The following is a 21,078-nucleotide window of genomic DNA, read 5'->3' as shown; positions in this document are numbered from 1 at the left end:
GGATAAAATATGTGAACACTAGGATGGGATTATTAAAAGGCCCAAAAGCTATGTTTTTATTTTTTTTAATAAGAATAACAACATGGGGTGAAATACTTTGGAATGACATAATTATAAAACAGGACTAATTTTAGGTTAATTCAAATATTAGATAGTGGATATTACAAAACTATACATAGTAAGATATACAAACAAAATATAACTATTAATACCTATATAAATATTCCCAGTGATTTGTTTAAACTAAAAGTAAGTATTTAAGTGGGAGAAAAGATAGATATTATGTATCTCATAAGAATAACTGGAGAAGCCCTGATGCAGAATTTGTTCCCTCATTTATTTCAGTTCTTCAGGATGCTGCTCAGAGGTGTGAGTTTATTTGGGTTCAGATAACATGTTTTTAGTCAATAATATATAAGTCAGGTACAGAATTAAAATAAAGAGAAGACAATAAATTTGGAAACCAGCAGAGGTGCCTGAGTAGTCCTTGTCACATTCCAGCCTGCTTGTTATTGGGATGCCTGTGACTTACTCTACCCTCAGGATTCAAGCGGAAGTGATCTAAGGCCTTTTCAAACTCGGCTCTCAGCATTTCATGCAAATTTTCAACTCACTGTTCTGTTTCTTCCTGTTGGAGACTCCAGATCACAAACGATAACAACCCAAGAGCACAGGACACTATCTTACCTGCTTTGGCCTAAGGCATGAGTGAGGAGTAAAGTAGGTGAGGATGAAGGGATGCCTCTCAGAAATGTCCACAGGGGAGGGGAAGAAGCAGGGGAGACAGGAAGGTCTGACCGTGGAACCCCAGAGAGAAACTGACTCAGCCATTGCCAGAGGTGCTGACAAAGCAGGGAATCTGAAAAGAAAACACCATGACAAACCTCTTCTCTCCTCAGCCTCCAGAGAAAGCTCACTCATTAGCTGGACCCAGCATGGGGCCTCCAAGGAGTGCAGGAGCTGATGAAGTTCACAGGAGCCAACCTCCTGGGGCACAAGGAAGTTCATCCAAAGGCCAGAGTGGATCTGGGAGGTAACTGCTTGGGTTTATCTGTTGTGGCAACTGGATTTAATCCCTCTTGCAAAGATTTTCAGTGCTGGACTTTAAACCTAGAGTCTCATGCATACTATGGAAGTGGGCTGTCATACCTTGAGTTACCTAAGGAACATTCATTGCATAGTGTGCTTTCAAAAAACTATAGAAAAGGCTGAGGTAAGCCAGAGGCAGAGGCAGAGGTATGTACGTAAGTGGGGGAATGACTGTATTCTCTGAGGATAGTTTCTCATTTTTTCCCTTCAGGTAAGGAAACAAACTAGGGAACGTAAACAATGGCCAGTATGAAGATTCTTTAAAAATAAAAATTTCCATATAATCTATCTCATTACTGAGTATATCCAAATGTGGAAATAAAAAGCATTATGCCCAAAATTTCCTTGTGTTCTCATGTTTATTACAACACTATTCATAATAGCTAAGGTGTGGAGGTGTGGAATCAACCTAGATTCATACTAGTGGATTAAACAGTAAAGAAAATGCAGCACATGAAAGATTATTCAGCCACAAAAAAAAAAAAAAAAAAAAAAAAAAACCAAAACAAAACAAAAAACCCCCCTGAAATAATGGCATTTGCAGCAACAAGAAGGAGCCAGTAGAGCACTAAGTGATGTGAAGCACGTCAGATGCAGAGAAACACCGCATGTTCTCATTGATTTGTACAAACCAAGAAGCCTGTCTCATCAAACAATGGTGCAGAGATCTGGATTCGCGGGACCTTAGCTAGGAAGGACTAGGTAGTACAGAGGTAAAGAGAGCAAAGAGAATTTAAGGCACCCCCCCCCCAGGGACAGCAGACTCCTTCTGATTTCCTGTGACATGGTGAAGCACTGTTGGTTAAAACAATTCATGATGTATTCCACAATACCTGGAGAAGTAAACACTTCCCAACACATAAAATGATTAATATTTAGGTATATGCAAGTGCTTACTTCCTAAATTTGACTAGTATATATTATATATATGTATTAAATTATTATAATGTACACCATAAGGGTATATAAATGCTATCTCTTATAGAAAAGAATCATATAATGTTAAAGTCATAAATGCTTAAGTCCCATGAAAATAATTGTTGGGAGGTATAGTACAAAACAGTTGTCATTTTTTACCTCAAAACTAATTGTCAAATATGTATCATTTAACTTGTGCTGAAAATTTCATGAATAAAAAGGAAGTTATTTAAAAGATTAAAAACAAAAAGAAAAGGTTTAAAGAAAAGGGGGTTTTCTTTTCTCTTTTTACTGTTTTTTAGTACTGGGTATTAGATCTGGGCCTCATAGATGCTGGGCCAGCCCTCTTCTTACTGTTTGTCTTTCCCACTTCAGTTTGTTTTGTTTATGTGTGTAGCTCAGACTGGCCTTGAACTCACATCAATCCTCCTGCCTCAGCCTCCCAAGTGGTGGGATTCCAACCATAAGGCATCATACGTAACTTACTTTGTTGCTGGTATTGAGGTAAGGTGTTGTTAGTAAGTTGTCTATGAACTCACTGTAGCCCAGGCAGCCCAAGAATACTTGTGACCCTCTCCACCCAGCTTTTATAGGTTGTTTGCTGAGCTAACAGCCAATTAAAATGTTTTCTAAGTAATTAATTTTAGAGCATAACTTTCAAGGGATATGAGTATATCTCAGGGGTACAATTCTTACCTAACATGAATGAGACCCTGAGTACCATCCTTAACACCAGACACAAAGAAGAAATAATGGTAATAATTTTTGGTAAGTAAAAAGGGGATCATAGCATGTCATGAACATTATCAATATGGTAGGCTGGGTGTGGTGGTGAATGCCTCTAATCCTAGCATGTAGGGGGTTCTATGAATTTGGGCTCAACCTGATCTACACAGCAAGTTACAGGACAACCAAGGATGATGAGACCTTGTCTCTGAAAAAAAAAAGTTTTAAAATACAGTGAAACTTTATGCCTTTTAATTAGAGTAATTTCATAGATTACGCTCTCCAGGAAGACACCTGTGAAACAAACATCTATTTAGAGATTGTTTAGGAACAAAACTGGTAGAGGAACAGAAGTATGTATTGAACTGAGGGTCAATCAGAAAAAGATGCATTAGCTTCTGGACTTGGGGTGGCCTTTACAGGTTACCAAATTAATGAAAGACACCTAGACTCTCACAACTAGAGTGTTGTTACCTGGATAGCACTATACCTCGTTGTCACCACTGAGCAGGCAGTGACCATGAGCTATGAACTGTCATCAGTTCCGTAGCCAAGATTCTGTGGGAGTGTTATTCCCCTGTAGAAATCTGGTACAACTGGAACTCAGGAGGCTCTTCTACAATTGTACTAGAGCACCAGCTATTCCACAAGCTAGAACTTTGACTGGTCTGGGTGGTTCCGAGAGATCTGAGCCTTTGATCACTCCTTCAACTACAGAGATTTACTTGACTTCACATTAAAACAAAGTCACAAACACCAAAATAACCCAACTTGTATGTTAAACATACTCTCCATTCCTATATTTATCTTTGCAGAAATAGTTAGTTACTTTTGCTAAGACAGAGTTTTCATTAGTTTCTTGAACTAAGATGTAAATTAAATTAATTATAATTTAATATTCCAGTATTGGGGCACGTATGGGTCATCTGATGGGAGCATGACACTGTTGAGACTCAAGTCCCTGAGCAGGATATACAAACCAAATACTATAAGGGGTCTTGGGGTCAGGGTGACTAATTTTCTACTCTGAATTTCTAAAATCCTGTTCTATTTGAGAAATAGCATTGTTGTGCTATACACAAATTTCAGGGTCCTTTAGTGTTTAAATATTTACAAATTGCATATACCCAACCTCAGTAATAAAAAAAAATCAACTTACATATTACCTATTATCGTAGAGGTTTTGTTGTTTTCCCTTTGTATTGTTGAGAAAGAGCCTAATTTTACAGGTCAGGGTGACTCATCATGCAGTCCAAATTGTACTCAAACTTTCAGCTATGCTCCTGCCTCGGCTTCCAAAGTGCTGTTACTACAAGTACTCAAACTTAAAAAGTTACTATATATGATAAATATGGAGAAGAATAGCAAGCCTGATGCTTCTATAGTTTCCAGCCACTCAGAGGATGGTCTGAGACCAGGCGTGCTAGGAACTTGCTTGGGTAATACAGTCTGACACTGTCTCTTAAAAAAAAGAAAAATCAATAAACACTGAAGAATTCCAGTTATTCAGTTTGGTGCTATTAATGCTATCTGAAATATTTTAAATTGAAACATCACAGTTGCTAAGAATGCAGAATTCTATGATCCTTAAAATGTGGAGGTCACTGAAATAGGAAACATTTCTTCACTCTCCTTCTCCAACAAATTGTTTTAGCTACCAAGCTGGGTTTAAAATGTTTCCAGGTACCAGTCTTGTTTTTAAACGCTTTTGTATGTTATTGTACAAGAAAACACATGGACTTGTGACCCAACATTTTCAATCTCCTTTGTGCTTGATAGTATACCTGCTCTTGTGTTGGAAGCTTGTCATTGATATTTAGTTAAAAGGATATGTTCGTTATTTCAGAGATAGGGTCTTATTGGACTTATGGCAATCCTTCTGCCTCAACTCAGCCTCCTAGTGCTGGGACTACAGGTGTGCATGACTATGATTGGCTAGTATTTTGATTATTTAAATGAAATGATTTCTTTTCTTATTTTACAGGCACATCATGGCTTCTGCCTTGTAATTTACTACATTATCAAAAGTAGCTTTCTTTAAAAAAATTTATTTTTTTTACATATAGAAAAGGAAAAAAAACGTTAATGGGACAAAGTTTAAAAAGCCCAGTCAATGACAAGTAGAAATGAATGGTGAAAACCTGTGATCCTAAACGTGACTGATGAAGCCATGGTCTCATTACAGGACGACAACTTTTTGAGAAATGAGCCTATCAACCACAAAGGCAGAAAAATATGCCCACAATAAAATGGGCAAAGGCAGGATTGGCCTTGGTTGTATGCTATTTTTTGAAGGCAAATGCGTCCGTCATGCATTGGGTTCGGCCACACCTGACACCCAGCTATACCAGGGTGGCCCCCCTCTCCTGCACCCTGGGGAACTGTGTACAGGCAGTAGTGACACTGCAGCTAAAGCTAAAATGGCAGCGCTCAAAGGACACGCTCTGCTCAAGGGGACTTGAAAGCATACTCCAAACCCTCTCTCCTTTCATTTTGCTTAGTGCTGTGGGGAGCAAAGCCCCCCCCCCCCCCCCTTCCGCCAGCACTCAGGCTGCATAGGACGTTTAGGGGCAATAGAGTTCTTCCTTGGCTTCTCTTGTCGGAAGCAAAGCAATCAAATATTTACAGGGATGAATAACGCGGCGGTCTTCATGACTTGACTTGGAGACCCGCACCCCCTTTTTCTCGTCCCCTTGACAGTGGAGTCGTGATTCCAAAAACCCTCTCTTTTCTGGTCTGTGTCCTGTTCCCCGCCCTCCCAGGAAGGATTTCCAAGGCACCCAGCTGCCAAGGCAGTAGCTCTGGCAATTGCAGGGACCAACTGGGGGGAAAAACAGTGCAGAGGCAGGAAGAGGAGGAGGGAAAAACCCCGTTGCATTGGCTATCGAATTAGAGTAGGGCGGCCGCTGCCGCTGCTTTGGAAGGAAACGCTGCCAACCGCAACAGAACGCCATACCTAAGTGAGCATGTGTGAGTCTCTGCGCACGCCTAGTGGTGCAACCCAGTGACATCTAGTTGCGGAGGAAAAAATCCAGTTGCCCTGTTTTGTCAGTACCCAAGAAAGCTCAGGAAGGGGCCAGTCTGATTCTTTAAAGAACTGAAAGGGCCAAAGCAAATTCAGGAAGAGGTGGGCGGAACCTAAAGACCAGGGCAGGAGTAGGTATCCAACTTTAATTGGGTAAAAAACGGTATGCCATCACCTAAGCCCTCGCCAGGAAAGCTCCTCCGTGAATGAAAAAAAAAAAAAAAAAAAAAGAAGAAAAGGAAGGACATGTTCCTGAGTATGGTCGAGGAGAAAGTTTATCATAGATATGAGGGAGAGTATAGTCAGAGGCAGGGACATCTGGGGGAAATCCAGAGTAAGGTAGGGAGAGGAGAGAGTCAGGAAACCAAGAAGCCAAGTGGGTAAAGGGTCGACAAAAAGGGCTGGGGAACCCAAATGGTTGGATTTATATAGGGAAGGGCAGCTGGGGAAAGAGCAGCCCAGCCCCTGGGCTGGCGATGTTGTAGGTAGTGGGGTGGTGTATACCAGCCATATCCTGTAACAGGGCTGAGGGATGCTGGGAGAACCTGGAGGCCAGGCCCACTTTGATATATTAGTTTGAGACCCTACACTTATCAGACAACATTCATTTACGTAACTGTTCTCTATCCCCTGACTTGCAGTCAGTGGGTTGGCTCAGATACCATTCCCACCTAGAACAAAAGTCTAGTGGACTTTGTCCAATGTGTATTGCCATCCCAGGGATAGATCATCACACGACAAGATAGACATCCCCCATGCTTTAAGAGTCTGTCTGGACTCATCGCTCATTAACCATCACGTGTTCCCAGCACACCCCGTGCTCCCCCCACCTCTTTGCGTGGTAGACCGTGCTTTGGATATTGATTAAAAAAGGAACCTTACCCAAAGACAAGCAAGTATTAAGAAGCTAAGTCAGGATCCAAGGTCGCTTGATTTCAAAATCCTTTTAGCCTATTCTGGCTCCTGCAGCAACTCCTACCTGTGCAACCTTCAGGGACCAGCTGCCTCTAACCCAGTGCCTTGCTTTTTTTCACTCCAGAGCAATGGTGAAATAGGAAGCCTCTGGCTCAACACCCGAGTCTGGAACTTTCTATCCTGAAGCATCAAGTCTGAAGTCTGAACAACACAGGCTATATGCTTCCTATGAGCAAAGTCCCAGAGTAGTAATTGAGGAAGACACACAGATAAACAAGAATTTATGAGTGAATTTATAATACAGGTGAAGAAACGAGATAAATGAAAAAAATCTTAGCAGGTATTAAAATATTGACTCCTCATGTCTGCTTTTGCCTGTGTTTTCAGTATACCATATCTAGAGTGCTTTTGAAATATTAATCTAAACTATATAAGCCTATCATTTAAAGCTCCAATAAAAATTCAGAATCCTTATCCATCCAGTTAGAATTAATGTACTACTTCTTGCTTGTATTTTCAAATACTAAGGTGGAACTTTCTTTAAGATAAGTCCATTTAAAGAGGCACAGATATAAGAGACCAGAGAGTAGATGTGCATTTCTGTAGAAAACAACGGTTAGGCTTGGCACTGACAAGATCGTCTTAATCATGTCTGTAGTTCCATGTCGTATCCACGAATCATCTTTGGTAATTGAACTCTAGGCAGAAAAAGATAAGTCACTATGTGGCTACTGTCAATATAAAAATTCAGCTTTAAGTTAAGTAAGAAAGCACTCAAAGAATATTTGAGAAAAGTAACTGCAAGAAGATTTATCTCTGATAGAAATACTGACAGTAAGGATTTGGGAATGACGATGGCTTGCAAATATGTCTAATTACATTTTTACGGGGCGGGGGGACGAGGGTACTGATTACAAACTCTCAGTCAGAGTCCTTTTTTTTTTTTAATTTGTATTTTTCTTTTTAAAATAGGTTCCTACTTCACAGCCCAGGGCAGGAAGTCGCTATGTAGCCCAGGGTAGCCTCGAACTTCCTTCTTAGAGCCCTAGTGAGATTGCTGAGATTACAGAAGCTAACCCCTAGTGACTCCTGGTTATCAAAGCTATTTTTAAGAGGCTCAAAAATAATGTTCCTCCCAAGCCATTCCAAATACAATTGCCAAAGGCTAATGTGTCCTGGCCAGCCCAGTTCACGTTGGCAGCAAGGACCTGGGTACAAGCCACAGCAGAGATACTGGTCCTGCAACTGACAGGCACCTCCTTCTGTCAGGTCTGGGTTCTCTCACCTGGTCCAGGCTCTTCCTCGTGCGCCTTGTAAAACCCGGAGCTGCGGATTTCGTGTCGCTTTGGCACCACTCGGCCTCTGGACACCCACAGCTCGGAGGAGGCGGAGGGAATCGCGGCGGAGGGGGTGGGGCTGGCTGGAGAGCCGGGTCCCATTACTGAGCATGTGCGGCGCGGCGCGCATGCCCAGTGAGGCCGGCCGCCTCCCATTGCGGGCAATTCCGGTGGTGGCAGCAGCGGCGGCGGCGGCGGCGGCGGCACCGCCTCCTCCTCACACTCCGCGGGTGGCGGGGTTAGATGAGCGGCCCTAACAGCGGCGAGGGCGGCGCGGGGAGGAGGAGGAGAAGGCGGCGGCGGCGGAGAAGGTCGCTGTCTTTGTAGTGTCCCAGCTGCGGGCGCCCGAGGCCGCCGCTACAGCCGTCGTCGTTGGCGGAGTCTGTGAGGGCGCGCGCGTGCCTGCCCGCCCGGCCCGCGGGGACGAGGCGGCGGCGAGGATGATGATGTGCGCGGCGACTGCCTCCCCCGCCGCCGCCTCCTCCGGGCCCGGTGGGGACGGCTTCTTTGCAGCCGCCACCATCTCTTCCTCCCCGGCACCGGGGGCGCTGTTCATGCCGGTTCCTGACGGCTCGGTGGCCGCTTCGGGACTGGGGCTGGGGCTGCCTGCCACGGACTCCCGGGGTCACTATCAGCTGCTGCTGTCAGGCCGGGCCTTGGCGGATCGCTACCGGAGGATTTACACCACTGCGCTCAGTGACAGGGACCAGGCCGGCAGCAGCATTGGGCACCCGGCCTCCAGGTGAGTCTCCGGGGCGCCCTTCCTTGCCGCGTGTGCATATGTGTGCCTGCACCCCCCCCCCCGTGTGTGTGTGTGTGTGTGTGTGTGTGTGTCCACGTAATTAACACCCGGCTTTCACTCAGGGCTGGATGCTGGTGGTAGAAGCACTTTGATGATAAGAGGGTGTGGTGGCCACGGTGTCTGTGCGTGCATGTGTGTGTGTGTGTGTCCTTTGGAGGGGAAGGAGGGAAGGTAAAGAAGATGGATACGTATCGGTTAACGCTAGAGAGGGTGATTGATGGTGCTGGTCTGTCATGACACGTGTATTGTTGAGAAAGGGCGCATGGGTAAAGGGGATAAGACCACAATGCATGGAGAGAATTTTCAAGAGTCCTAAGGGGATGTGTTCACGTTTCTAGTGTCTGAGCTGCAGTGTTATTTGCACGACCCCTCACCATCGCATTCCTTCCTGCAGCTGCCCTCCATAAAAGCTGCCTTTCACTACAGGGGAGCAATGGTTGTAGGATAGGTTAAAGATACTGATGTTTGTAGGATGTTGTAGACAAAAAGCTAGTGGTTTCATTTTAGGAGATTTATGAATAAAGGATACAGATGGGGGTTTGTGCAGACGTCAGAAGTGTCTGATAGGGGTTTTTAGAAGTGTAGTTTGATTATGGAGCCTTTTGGCCTTGAAATGTATTTGCAGCTGCTGTCTTGTTCTGATGTCCTGTCCAGCCATTCCTCTTCATCTTCTGTTATAGTTCCTGTCACTCACAGATTTGAGAGTACAGGGAGTTTTGTAGGGAAAAAATGGGAAAAAAATCCTTTTTCCCCCATTAAAAAAAAAAATAAAACACTTTAGAAATATGTCAACTGACTAGAATCCACCTGCTACCAGAAAAATCTGAGTAGCTCTCATGTCTCTGGCTACACCTTCAGGTTCTTTACTATAGTTGGCAAATCACTTTCATTTTTTTCCCTTAAAATATAGGTACTTTTTTGGTCAAAGGCTCTCCCGTTCTTTTCTTTTCCATGCCTTAACATGTCACATGTTCTGAAGGCTGGTTGCTGACTCCCTTTGCCAGCGTGAAATGTGGTAACTGGGGTCTCCTTTGCTTTCTATAGCCTCTTACAGGACATTCGGAAAGCACAGTAGGATTTTTAAAAGTCAATTTGCTGACTTTTTTTTTTTTTTTTTTTATTCCTTACTAAATCGGTGTGGCTTATTAGGGAATGCCTGATGCCCTTTTCTCCCATGAAAGAAGGTCTCTAGTCCATAAGTCTAGCTTGTATATTAGTGTGTGTTGTGGCTTACCTGCTGGAGAGGGTTGTAAAGGTGAGCTTTACTCACACTTTTTATAGATAAAACAGCTTATCTATTTGTTGACAGGATTGGGTGCATCTGCAGTTGAGTCATGGATGTAAATGATCATAACTACCCTTTGCTATTTAGGATGAAGGTAACAATGTAACAGGTGTGGTTCTTGCTGATGGTTTTGGAAAGCAGCACAGGTTACATCAAATTATAGAATTTACCTTGAGAGTTAGGTTTAAGCTTGAGCTATGAATCTCTAAACTATTCCACTGTGGTATATCTGCACAAATTTCTCTTACAGATCTAAAAGTACGGTAATTCCAAACTTATGAAATCATCTATGGTATAGATTCTTGCTTTGACTTTCTGCCACTTTTTAAACGATAAATTTCTTGTATCTAGAAATGCACTACTTGCAGTAGTAGATAAAGTTAAATATAGGTTCATATACTTAAATTGGTGAATTTTAGTTTGATCAATTTCTACAAACTGTCGATAAGATATGAGGAGTTGGGTAATTGATCTCAAAGAAATGTTCATGGAAATTAACCTTGATAATGCCTTCCAATGTTTGTTCATAATTGTTTACTATATTGCACTCTCACCATTTTTACCTACAACTGTTTTTTTTTTATTGTGAATTGAGTTAAATTTGCTCACTAAAAATTAAAGATGGTAGGGAAGAATTGAAATTTAGTTTCTGTAGAGCATTGAGTTAGACTAGAGAGAGAAATAGGACTGAAATTGTAGAGAGCGTCAAGCTTAAAGGTGAGAGAAAAGAGAGGTAATGAAAGAACCCAAGAGAAGAGATTAGAAGACTGGGAAGAGGGGCGGGCGGGGGCTCCTCAGGCTCTAGGGAAGGAAGAAAACGTTTTTCAGAAGCGCTAGATACTAAAGAAAACCAGAACAGTTCCCAGTCACCGAAAACTTGTGAGCCAAGTGGTCATAACAGGGACAAGCACAAAGAGGGGAAGGGGATGGCAAGTTCTGGGCTGACCTGGAGGGATATGCAAGTATGGCTAGAAATCAGTGGAGGCAGTTTTATAATCAGTTTTAGACATTAAAAAGTTAAGGAGAAAGAAAAAGAAAAAGTTAAGGACTGCTCTTCTTCACTAGAAAAGGAAGTATTTCTAAGTATACAGACTGATACTTCATTGAAGGTGAGTGCCTTAGCTATTTTTTCTGGTGACCTGAATGGGTGGCATCATTTTCTGGCATTTATCGTGTCAGTAAGTGTTTGTGTTGTGCACTACTGTAGACATTAAAGACATAGCCTTATGCACAACAGACAGGGTCATAGTGCTTTGCCATATGCACTGGAGGTGCTGGTAAAAACTGGTAATTTCTCTGACAAGTGATGGTGGAGGAAACATAGCCAGTTTCATGGATTGAGCTACTGCAGCATTAGGGTTAGCAGAGTTCTCACTGGGAGTTGGCATTTAAGTTGACATGTAAGGAGGGAGGAGATTTAGAAGTGCCCATGAGGAGATTATAAAAGCCTTAAGAGAAGAGAAAATGTGCTTCAAGGAACAAATATAAAAGTGAATTATCAGCCCAAGTCGACAAATTCAGTACTATAGATTGTTTTGGGTGTAAGAGTCAAGCCTGAGGTAGTATCTAGGATTTTGAAGGCCTGTTAACAAAATGGCTGAGAGCTTGGACTCTTGACACTAGACTGGCTTTAAGTCCTGCCTGTCCTCTGTCATTTGCTAGTTGTGTAATCTTGAATGTTGCATAACTTTCATGCCTTGATTTTCTTATAGGTAGAGTAAAAATAATAATAATAATGTGCACTATTTTGTAGATTAGATGAACAAATATTTAAGTCCTTGGCAATTATATGTTATTAAATATTAGGGATTTTTTTTTTTTCTGAAAGTAAGGGGCTTCAGGATATGGAGAGAAGCAGTAGTCTTGTCTGTAACTTTTGGTTTTTGGATCAATGATTGCTGAATATGGGAATAGCTTTTATGCATTCAGTGACCGAATGTGTATGTTTTTGAATGAATATGACTGGATGAAATTATAACATTTTCTTGGAGAAAGTGGCTAGCCAGGCAAGGCAGAAAAAAAAGTTTTTTCAGTTTTCTGAATGGTAAGATAAGTTTCCATTTGGGAAGTGTCACACACGTCAGTGGTAAAGATCTTACAGCTTGTAAATTGCCTTAGTTTAGATTCCAGTTTTACTGTTTTTGTGTGTTAGGTTGCAGGGTGTGTGTGTGTGTGTGTGTGTGTGTGTGTGTGTGTGTGTGTGTGATGTTATGCTCTGTAGATGCTGTCAGACCTGGAACTTAGAATATTGCTGGTAGTTGGAGTCACAGATCTTATGTCACCAGGCCTAGCTGAATGTTTTGTTTTACGGTTTTTGAGATAGGATCTCATGTAACCCTAAGAGGATCGCTATGTAGCCCAGAAATAAAAGTTACTCTCTTGGTTCAGATCGCTGAGATTACAGGTGTGTATACTACATCTGGCTGGCTCTTTCTTGTAACTGTTTAGAGTGATCTAAAGGCTGTGTGGCCATACATGTTGTAACATGTCTTTTAAATGTTAGTTGCTGTTGTTATTAAAATCATATTTACAATCCCAATCTGCTTATTACTAGTTACTTATTACTTATTATAAACCTTACTAGTTAGAAGATGAATGAGGAGAACTTTTAGTTGACTGATTCAGGGTTAAAGTATGACTGGAGGTCAAAGAAAAGTAGAAAATGAAAGCTTTGGTTCACTGCTTGGTAAAAGGGAAGTGGTGCTCGGAGGGAAGTGGTAAACTGAGCTAGAAAGAGAAGCTCGGGCACTGGGGCTTGCAGCAGCACAAGAGCACCCTGCTGGAGTACCAGAGAACACTATGACTAGGTGGGGATTCCTGCCCTTTTCTTTAGCTAATCTAGTTTCTTTGCTACTTCTTTCTTTTTGTTAGAAATGCCATTTGACTGGCTTGTTAGTATACTCTGATAATTCCAGCGTGTGGGTGGTGGAAGTAGGAAGGTCATGAGTTCAAGGCCAGCCTCTGGTATATAACAACTTCAAGGCCAGAACAGATAGAAATGATATTAGAGTCCATTCCCTCAGTGCTTAAAATTTGGGTTACAAGAGGTTAAGCAGTCAAACCTGTGAATGTTGAGGGTTATTAGATGTTGAAGTTCCTAGTCTTGAGCATACTGTCTGTCTGGGGGTGAAAGATAAAAGGCAGATACTTAAGGAGAACGTTAATGAAAACAACTATTACATGACAGTACCCTGGGCCTGCTCAGCTGCACAAGGATGGGTGAGGAAGGCAGTCTGTGTAGGTAATGCTAACATTTTTATTAGTGCTGGGATGCAGGTATCAGGAGGGAGAGGAGTAAGAATTCATTGCAGGATTGGAGAGATTAGCCAAAAGGACAACATCTGGAAAAACAAGAAAAATTAAATTTTGATCAGAATTATTGGGAAAATTCTGATAGTTCTGAGCTAAGAAGAGACAATATTATAGAAGTGGGCTAGGGAATGATATGAGGTTGAATTAGTGTATGTCTATCTGTGTTGGCGGGTAGTTAATACTTTTCTTCACATAGGTGTTAAATCTGTGAAATTCTATGTTCTATAAACACATTAAGACAAAGGTACTACTCTGTTGGTACATTGATTGGTAAAAATTTAAAATGAATTAGTTTCCTAGCACAAAAGAAGTGAAAAAAATATTGGATCTTATAAGAATATATGTTCATTTAATTAATTTAAATATGTTAATATAATCATAATATTTTCATATTATAAGCTATTTAGTTTAGAAGTTCCCAAAACAGTTTCCTGTTTTTATCAACAACAGATTAAATATGTTGATTTTTTTTTCTTGGAGATGGTGGTGTTAGGTTAGTTAAAATTTAATTTATATATAATAAAATTAACACTCTTTAAATATTTATTTAATGAATCTTAGAGCTATCACTATAGTCAAGTGTAGAATATTTCCATCACTTCAGAAAGCTTTTCAGGGCTTCACACTCCTGCCTCCCAGCCACCATTATGACTATATATAGCATTCTAACTTTTCTATAATACTAAGTAAATCTCATTAATTTTAGAACAGGGCCTTACATATTGTTGATACTTCTGTCTTCCATTATGTGTTTCTTGTAAAGAGAAATTAGGCCTTAAGACCTTATTGGATTCTGTGTAGGCATCTTAGCAGTAATACTTTTTTTTTTTTTTTTAAAATAGTGCTTGCACAGTACATGATTGTATACATCTTTTTTTTTTTTTTTTTTAAGAAGGGTTTATTTTATGTATGAGTACACTGTAGCTGTCTTCAGACACACCAGAAGAGGACCCCATTACAGATGGTTGTGAACCACTATGTGGTTGCTGGGATTTGAACTCAGGACCTCAGGAAGACCAGTCAGTGCTTTTAACCACTGAGCCATCTCTCCAGCTCCAGGAATATTTTGTGTATAGTACTGAGCACTGCATGTTGCCCCAGTCCTAGGTTACTGGCTTTACTTATTTGCAGTGGTGCTAATACCAGTGCCCATCAGACCTGTCCCTTGTACTTTATACTCTTCTGTTTGTAATGAGCACAGAACTGTGGGAGTAAGGACTAGCATTCTGTACCTTTCACCAGATGGTTTAATATCCTTTGATAGTCTTTGCCTGAATCAGTAGTTTTATTAGAAGTTTAAAAATGTTTTTTTCTCTTACAATTCTATCAATCTCTCTGTATTTATTCGATAGTGCCTTTCAGTGTCCTAGGTTAGTGGTGATGTGGCAGGGCTACAGTTAGCCTCCCAGATTACTCACCTTCCTTCCCAGGTTGAGTCACATGGTTTCTAGCTTTGGGGAATATTGAGAACTAAAAGAGAAGGTAGCTCAGTCCCCCAGGCATTATACACTGCATCCATAGTTGGCTCTGGCCTGTTTGCCTAGAGGCAAGACAGTTTTGAAGGATCTTCTCGACCTGAGCTTCTCCAGGGTGCTGGCTGAGGCCTTTCTGTGGCTGAATTGCAGTACAGCTTCTGCTCAGAATGACATACTTTCCCTTCCATTTAGTTGTTGATTCTCAGAGTACTCCTCAGTATGTTCTGGTGTGTTTATCTCCTTTTTAGTCATTTCACTCGCTACCAGGAAGTCTTGGGAACCTTTGTGCTAGGAGGATGAACCACATTCTAATAGAGTCAGTTGAACACTGCTGAAACTCAGCATAACTTTGGGTAACTACTAAAAGTGCCATGTGGAGTGTGGTTCTGAGATTGGAAATGTCCTGGTGGGTACTATATCTTTGGCTTTTGAGAGGCTTAGGGAAGTATTCATTATACGGGTAGTACAATGAGCCTGCTGTTGATGTGGCATTGGTAGATGAGAATGACAAAGAAAGGCATGAAAGGTAAAAGGCATTTTCTTTTTCTTTTTTGGTAACATATAGAGGAATACCTGCAGTGGGGATAAGAAGCAGAGGACAGGCTTAATGTTGATGGTGCTAGAGTGGATAGAATTCTCCTTTGTTATAACCACTGTCAGTCTTCTGATTGGGTTGAAATGGATTTCTAACCCGTAGAATAAAATCTCCCTCTGAATTAATGTACCTGTAAACCTTTGAACCTCCAAGTTTTCCTGAGTCCTCTAGGCTTCCGGAAGTTGCTTAATTATGAGTAGAAAATGCCTTCTTGAAGACTATGTAGAGAAGTTTGTCCTCTCCTACCTCTCCTGGACCATCTCTGACCTTCTCACTCTTAGCTATAACAAATCAGTGAATAATAGAGTCAAGGCATGAAGGCATTGGGTCTCTCTTTCTCTTCCTCTCCTTCTTAAACACACACACACACACACACACACACACACACACACACACACACACACACACAGAGAGAGAGAGAGAGAGAGAGAGAGAGAGAGAGAGAGAGAGAGAGAGAGAGAGAGACACACACACACAGATTGGGTAACCTATTAGGGGGTTTGTCCTTTGAGAAGACTGATTCTGCCTCTGTTGACAGGTTCTTTTCTAATTTCTTCCAACCACATTAACATTTGTTGAAAAGTATTATTCTTTTCTTTTTTTCTTTTTTTTAAGGTTTGATACTCTGCATTAAGGTCTTACTAGTTACAATGAGCAAAAAGTACATGTAAAACAGGATGTAACCCGGAATTAGTCAACGTTTTCTTGGTGTGTAAGGATTGAGCATAATGTTTTATTTTTCTTTTTTTCTTGAACTTCACACAGTCTGTGAGTTGTTTCTGGGGCAGTCCAAGCCTCTGGGGTTAGCATCCCACTATCAGTGACTGCATATTATGTCTGTTCTTTTGTGACTGAGTTATCTCAGAAAAGTATTATTCTTTTCTTTTGCTCACAATCTGATAATTATGTCATTTGTTCTTAAAAAAGAGGGTTTTTTTTGTTGTTGTTTTTTGTTTTTTGTTTTTTCCTCTTGAGTTTAAATGTTCTTATAAGAGTCAGTATATTGGTTAGGATTTTGTTTCTGTAACAGATACATTATACAGAAAAATTTATTCTGGCTCAGCTGTTTTAGTCATGATAAATGAATTCTTTGCTTTTGGGTCCCTGACAAGACAAAAATACCATGGGGATGGGCATGACAGGAAACTTCAACTCATAGCAGCCAGGAAGCAAAGAGGAGTAGCAGGAAGGACTTACAGCCCAGATATATCCTTCCAAGGTACACCCCTTCCATAGTTTCACCTAATAATTTATTCAGAATTTGAATTTATCAGTTACTTATACCATTAATTAGGTCAGAATACTGATGATCTAATTGTCTCTAGAAATGCCCTCATATATACATACCCCAGACATAGTTTGTTCTAATATTCGAGGTATATCTTTCAACCTAATCAAGTTGACCATCAGTATTAACCATTACATGATCAATTATTTAAATTTGGGTAGAGAGCTCTTTGGACATTTTGTATAACTCTACTCCTTTTTTTAGTCTGAACTATTAATGGATATTAAAATAATTTTGGCCCTTTAATTTTGTCAATGTTTACTTTATATAATTTTGGTCTTTCTTGTTGGGTACATATACATTTATAATTATTAAAAATGCTGGTGTATTGGTGTTGGAGAGATGGCTTAATAAAGAGCATTTATTGTGCTTGTGGAGGGCCCATGTTCAATTCCTTGCATATCCATTAGATAGCTTACAACATGTACCTATATGGGGGAACCTGTGCCTCTGGTCACATCAGGTACCTGTGTTCACTTTTTGTGTTGTACTTGTATATACACATACATGTATACAAACACATAATTTAAAAAATATTGCTCTAATTTCTTGTTTTTAGTTTATTAATATTACATTTTTCCATCTCTGATAATACTTTTGAATGAATTTACTTTAGTGATATAAAAATAGTTTTCAGGGGCTGAGAAGATGGTTTAGTGTTTAAAATGCCTGTTTACAAGCTTAGGGACCCAAGTTTGGGTCTCTTACTACCTACACAAAAGCCAGGCCAAGCAGTGCAAGTTTGTACCCCCAGCCCTTGGCTGATTCAAGAGTTATAGACAGATCCCAGAGTCTTACTGGCCACCCTATCTAGCTAAAGCGGTGATTAATGAACACTCTCCACGTTCAGTGAGAGAACCATTGTAAGGAACAAGAAATAAGGGGTCATGGAAGACATTTCCTGTGTGTGAAGATCAGACGACAGCTGTTCAGAGTCAGTTCTCTCCTTCCACTGTGCTTTTGAGGCAGGGTCTCATTGTTTCTGCTGCCAATGCTGCTTTCTAAATTCTTCCCATGTCACTGTGGGTGTGCTGACATTACATGCTGGGACTGGCACATTACTCTCTTACTTATCTAAATAATTTTTTAATGATTTATTTATTTATTTTATGTTAAGTACACTGTCACTATCTTCAGACAAACCAGAAGAGAGAGAGCATCGGATTCCTTGGTTGTGAGCCACCATGTGGTTGCTGGAAATTGAACTCAGAACCTCTGGAAGAGGTCTTAACCGATGAGCCACCTCTCCAGCCCACACCACTCTTTTATTTGGGTTTTGGGGATTGAAGGTAGGTCCTCAGGCTTACACAGTAAGCACATTGGCTTGCTGGGTCAACCTGCTAGCCCAAATTGGATACTTTTTATTGACCCATTTCAAATTTACAGATTTGTGTTATTTTTATTTTCTATTTTTCTTTTTTTTTTCTTTTCTTTCTTTCTTTCGTTTTCTTTTTTTGAGGCTGAAAGGTGGTTTAATTCTTCCAGTTTCCTTTTATATCATTTTAATTACATACAAATAATAGTAAGGTCAGTTCTAGGTTAAGAGAACAAGCAAGACAGTAAACACAAACAGAGAACAAGCAAGACCATAAATAAAATCCCATAATCACTGTTTCTAAGGGCTTATAAAGAGGATGAGATTATCTGAGCTTACTTCCGTGTCCTAGGCAAAGTCATACTCTTGCCTGAAGCCTACTTCTTTGTTCTAGCCTAAAATCAGATTTCTCTCTGAGCTTACTTTACTTCCCTGTCCTAGCCCAAAGTCGTTATTGCCTGGAGTAACCATACTTCCTTGTCCTGGCCCAATGTCAAATTCTTGCCAAGAGACTCCAAAAGCTCTTCACATCTTCCCCTTTTTTTGTTTTATAAACAAGACTGCATCTGTCTTAGGTTGTTCTGACAGGAAAGCCTTACTTACTGGTCTTAGAATATGCATTATCAAAAGCAATGCACTTCTGTCTTAGGTTGGTAAGGCTCTGTGCAGAATCTTACCCATCTGACTGTCATCCTGTTAATAACTCTGGGGTCCACTCTCCGTTTCAAGCCATGTAGTTTGGCCGCCAACATGTTGATGCTGTTAAAGGCAAGCTTTATCACAATGGGCAGGAATACAAGTATTCTCAGGATAAGAAGCATGATCAAACTATATATGCAATTTTTGAAACTTGACCAAGATGGAAATACTGACCTCAGGCCATGGATAATTTTATCAGCAATATCTGCAACATCAAAGCTCAGTTGAGCAGCATTCTTTAAATTTATAATCTCAGTATGCAAAGTTAAAACATCTATAGAGGTGTTAATATTATGTCAAATACCCTACAAGTGTCTTTGAACTTTTCCCCAATTATAGTGACTATCATTGTAAAGTTTAGAAGTAACACAAATCCATTGGTATTTGGCGTGGCGCTTGAGATGGCTTCTTGCTCTTAAACTCTGAACCTCCTCCAATAATTTGAATAGTATCATAAAGAACATCAATCAGTGTTCTAAATGCCTATCTAAATCCTTGTGATTCTCAAAAGATTAGTAACATTTCTCACTAAATGATTAACAAAAGTAGCTGTCTTAATTTCTTAAGTGAAAGCGATTGTAGAAGCAGTGGTGCTAAGGATTAATGTAATTAAAGTTACCAGGCCAGCAATAACCAAGCTCACTACTCTCTTCCTTCTGCTTAAAGTCTGACTCATTTCTTCTAGCTCCTGTAAGCCCTTTTCAGAATACCAGGGTCCTGTAATACCCACAGGCAATAAAACGAGGCTGGTTCACCATAACAGACATACCAGATTTCAATACACTAACACAATTAGAAAGTGTACAATCACACTGAATACTGTAGAAGAAACAAAAGTAATTTTAACATGACCAATTAATAAAAGATTGGGAGCCTTAATACATGCACTAACACTTGTTCAAAGTCCAGATTCTGTCCCAGTTTTATCTATTACTAACATCTTCATAAAGAACTGCAGCTAACTTCCAAATATGTCTCTGAAAATGTCCAGAACCAGCCTTCCAATGAAGATTGTCATTTCCTTTTTTCCAATATTAGATTGATTTCTAGATCAGTCCATGATTGTCTCAGAATAATTTGTCACTTTAAAGGAAAGAGAAGAGTCATAACTTTTCGTTTTGATTAAGTTTTTAAAGGCAGTTTTCACAGTCTCCATGTTCTCTGTCCCGCAAGGTCTAAAAGTTTGAAGCAAGGCAACTTGTCCAATCTGGGATGTAGGCAAGCAGAGGTTTTGTCAGGAACATATGTCCAATACAGCTTTATTGTCACCATTGTCAGGGCAAGCTCACAGGTCAACATTATTCTTTGTCCGAGCATCAGCATGTCTCACCAGTCTAGCAGCTAGCATGCTCCTGCAGCATCCTGTGGACAAAACACAAACATGCCCTCTTCCCCATAGTAAATACCTGATCAGGATCATGCCATATGCCAGTAAGTGGATCCTTCCATTTCACCTAGGCATACGTATGCCTAGTTGTAAGGTGCCAGACACTCAGAGAGTTCCTTAGCCTCCAAGTTTTAAAAATTGAAAATAAAATAAACATAATTTAAATAAATTTATGGTGTATGGGGATATAGCTTCCCCATTTTTATTTTTTGAAGATATTCTTTGAAAGGTTCATGAGCCCATTTCACAATGCCTTGTCTTTGAGGGTTATAAGGAATCCCAGTTATATGGGTAATATTAAATTGCTGACAGAAAGTCTCAAATGCTCTGCAATAGTCAGTTCCATTATCTGTTTTGATCTGATTTTGAACACCAAGCATAGAGAAACAACACAGTCAATGACTAATTATAATTTTAGTTGCTTCTCCCGTTACAGCAGTTGTAACTAGAAAGCTGGAAAAGGTGTCAGTAGTCACAAATAAATATTTTAATTTTCCAAAATCAGAAATATGATTAAAATTCATTTGCCGTGATTTATGAAGTATAAGTCCTTGAGGATTAACACCATTATATGGTACAGGTAAAAACTGAGGACATTCAGGGCAAGTCTGTACGATTTGACGTGTGCATTCTCTAGCAATACCAAATTGTTGTTTCAAGCTATTACTATTTTGATGATGTAAAGAATGAGATTGCTTGGCTAATTGTTGCTGTGTAATGCCTATACTCGGCCTGGTTTATAAATCTGCCATGGCATTGTCTTTACCAAGGGGTCCGGGCTGTCCAGTCTGAGCTCTTAAATGTCTTACAAAATAAGGGGCAGTACGTTCTCTTAAATTGAGTTGTATTAAATAAGTAATTGCAAAATTTGAGAATTAGCAGTATCTAAAAAAGGAACAGTTTCAAGGAA

The 21,078-nt window shown here is 40.4% G+C and overlaps 1 protein-coding gene across 2 annotated transcripts in view; it reads left to right on the top strand.

Moving 5' to 3' along the window:
* Window positions 1-8,195: 8,195 nt before the first annotated feature.
* MYCBP2 (MYC binding protein 2) overlaps window positions 8,196-21,078 on the top strand; it is a 200,748-nt gene continuing 187,865 nt past the window's right edge. For both annotated transcript variants that reach the window (XM_080917202.1, XM_080917201.1), the window contains exon 1: window positions 8,196-8,752. In XM_080917202.1, coding sequence (XP_080773328.1) covers window positions 8,451-8,752 — 302 coding nt within the window. In that variant the 5' untranslated portion in view covers window positions 8,196-8,450. The remainder of the gene's footprint in view (window positions 8,753-21,078) is intronic.

The sequence above is a fragment of the Micromys minutus genome (genome assembly GCF_963924665.1).
Source record: "Micromys minutus genome assembly, chromosome: 5".
NCBI lineage: Eukaryota > Metazoa > Chordata > Mammalia > Rodentia > Muridae > Micromys > Micromys minutus.
This window is presented reverse-complemented; position numbering and strand designations above follow the sequence as displayed.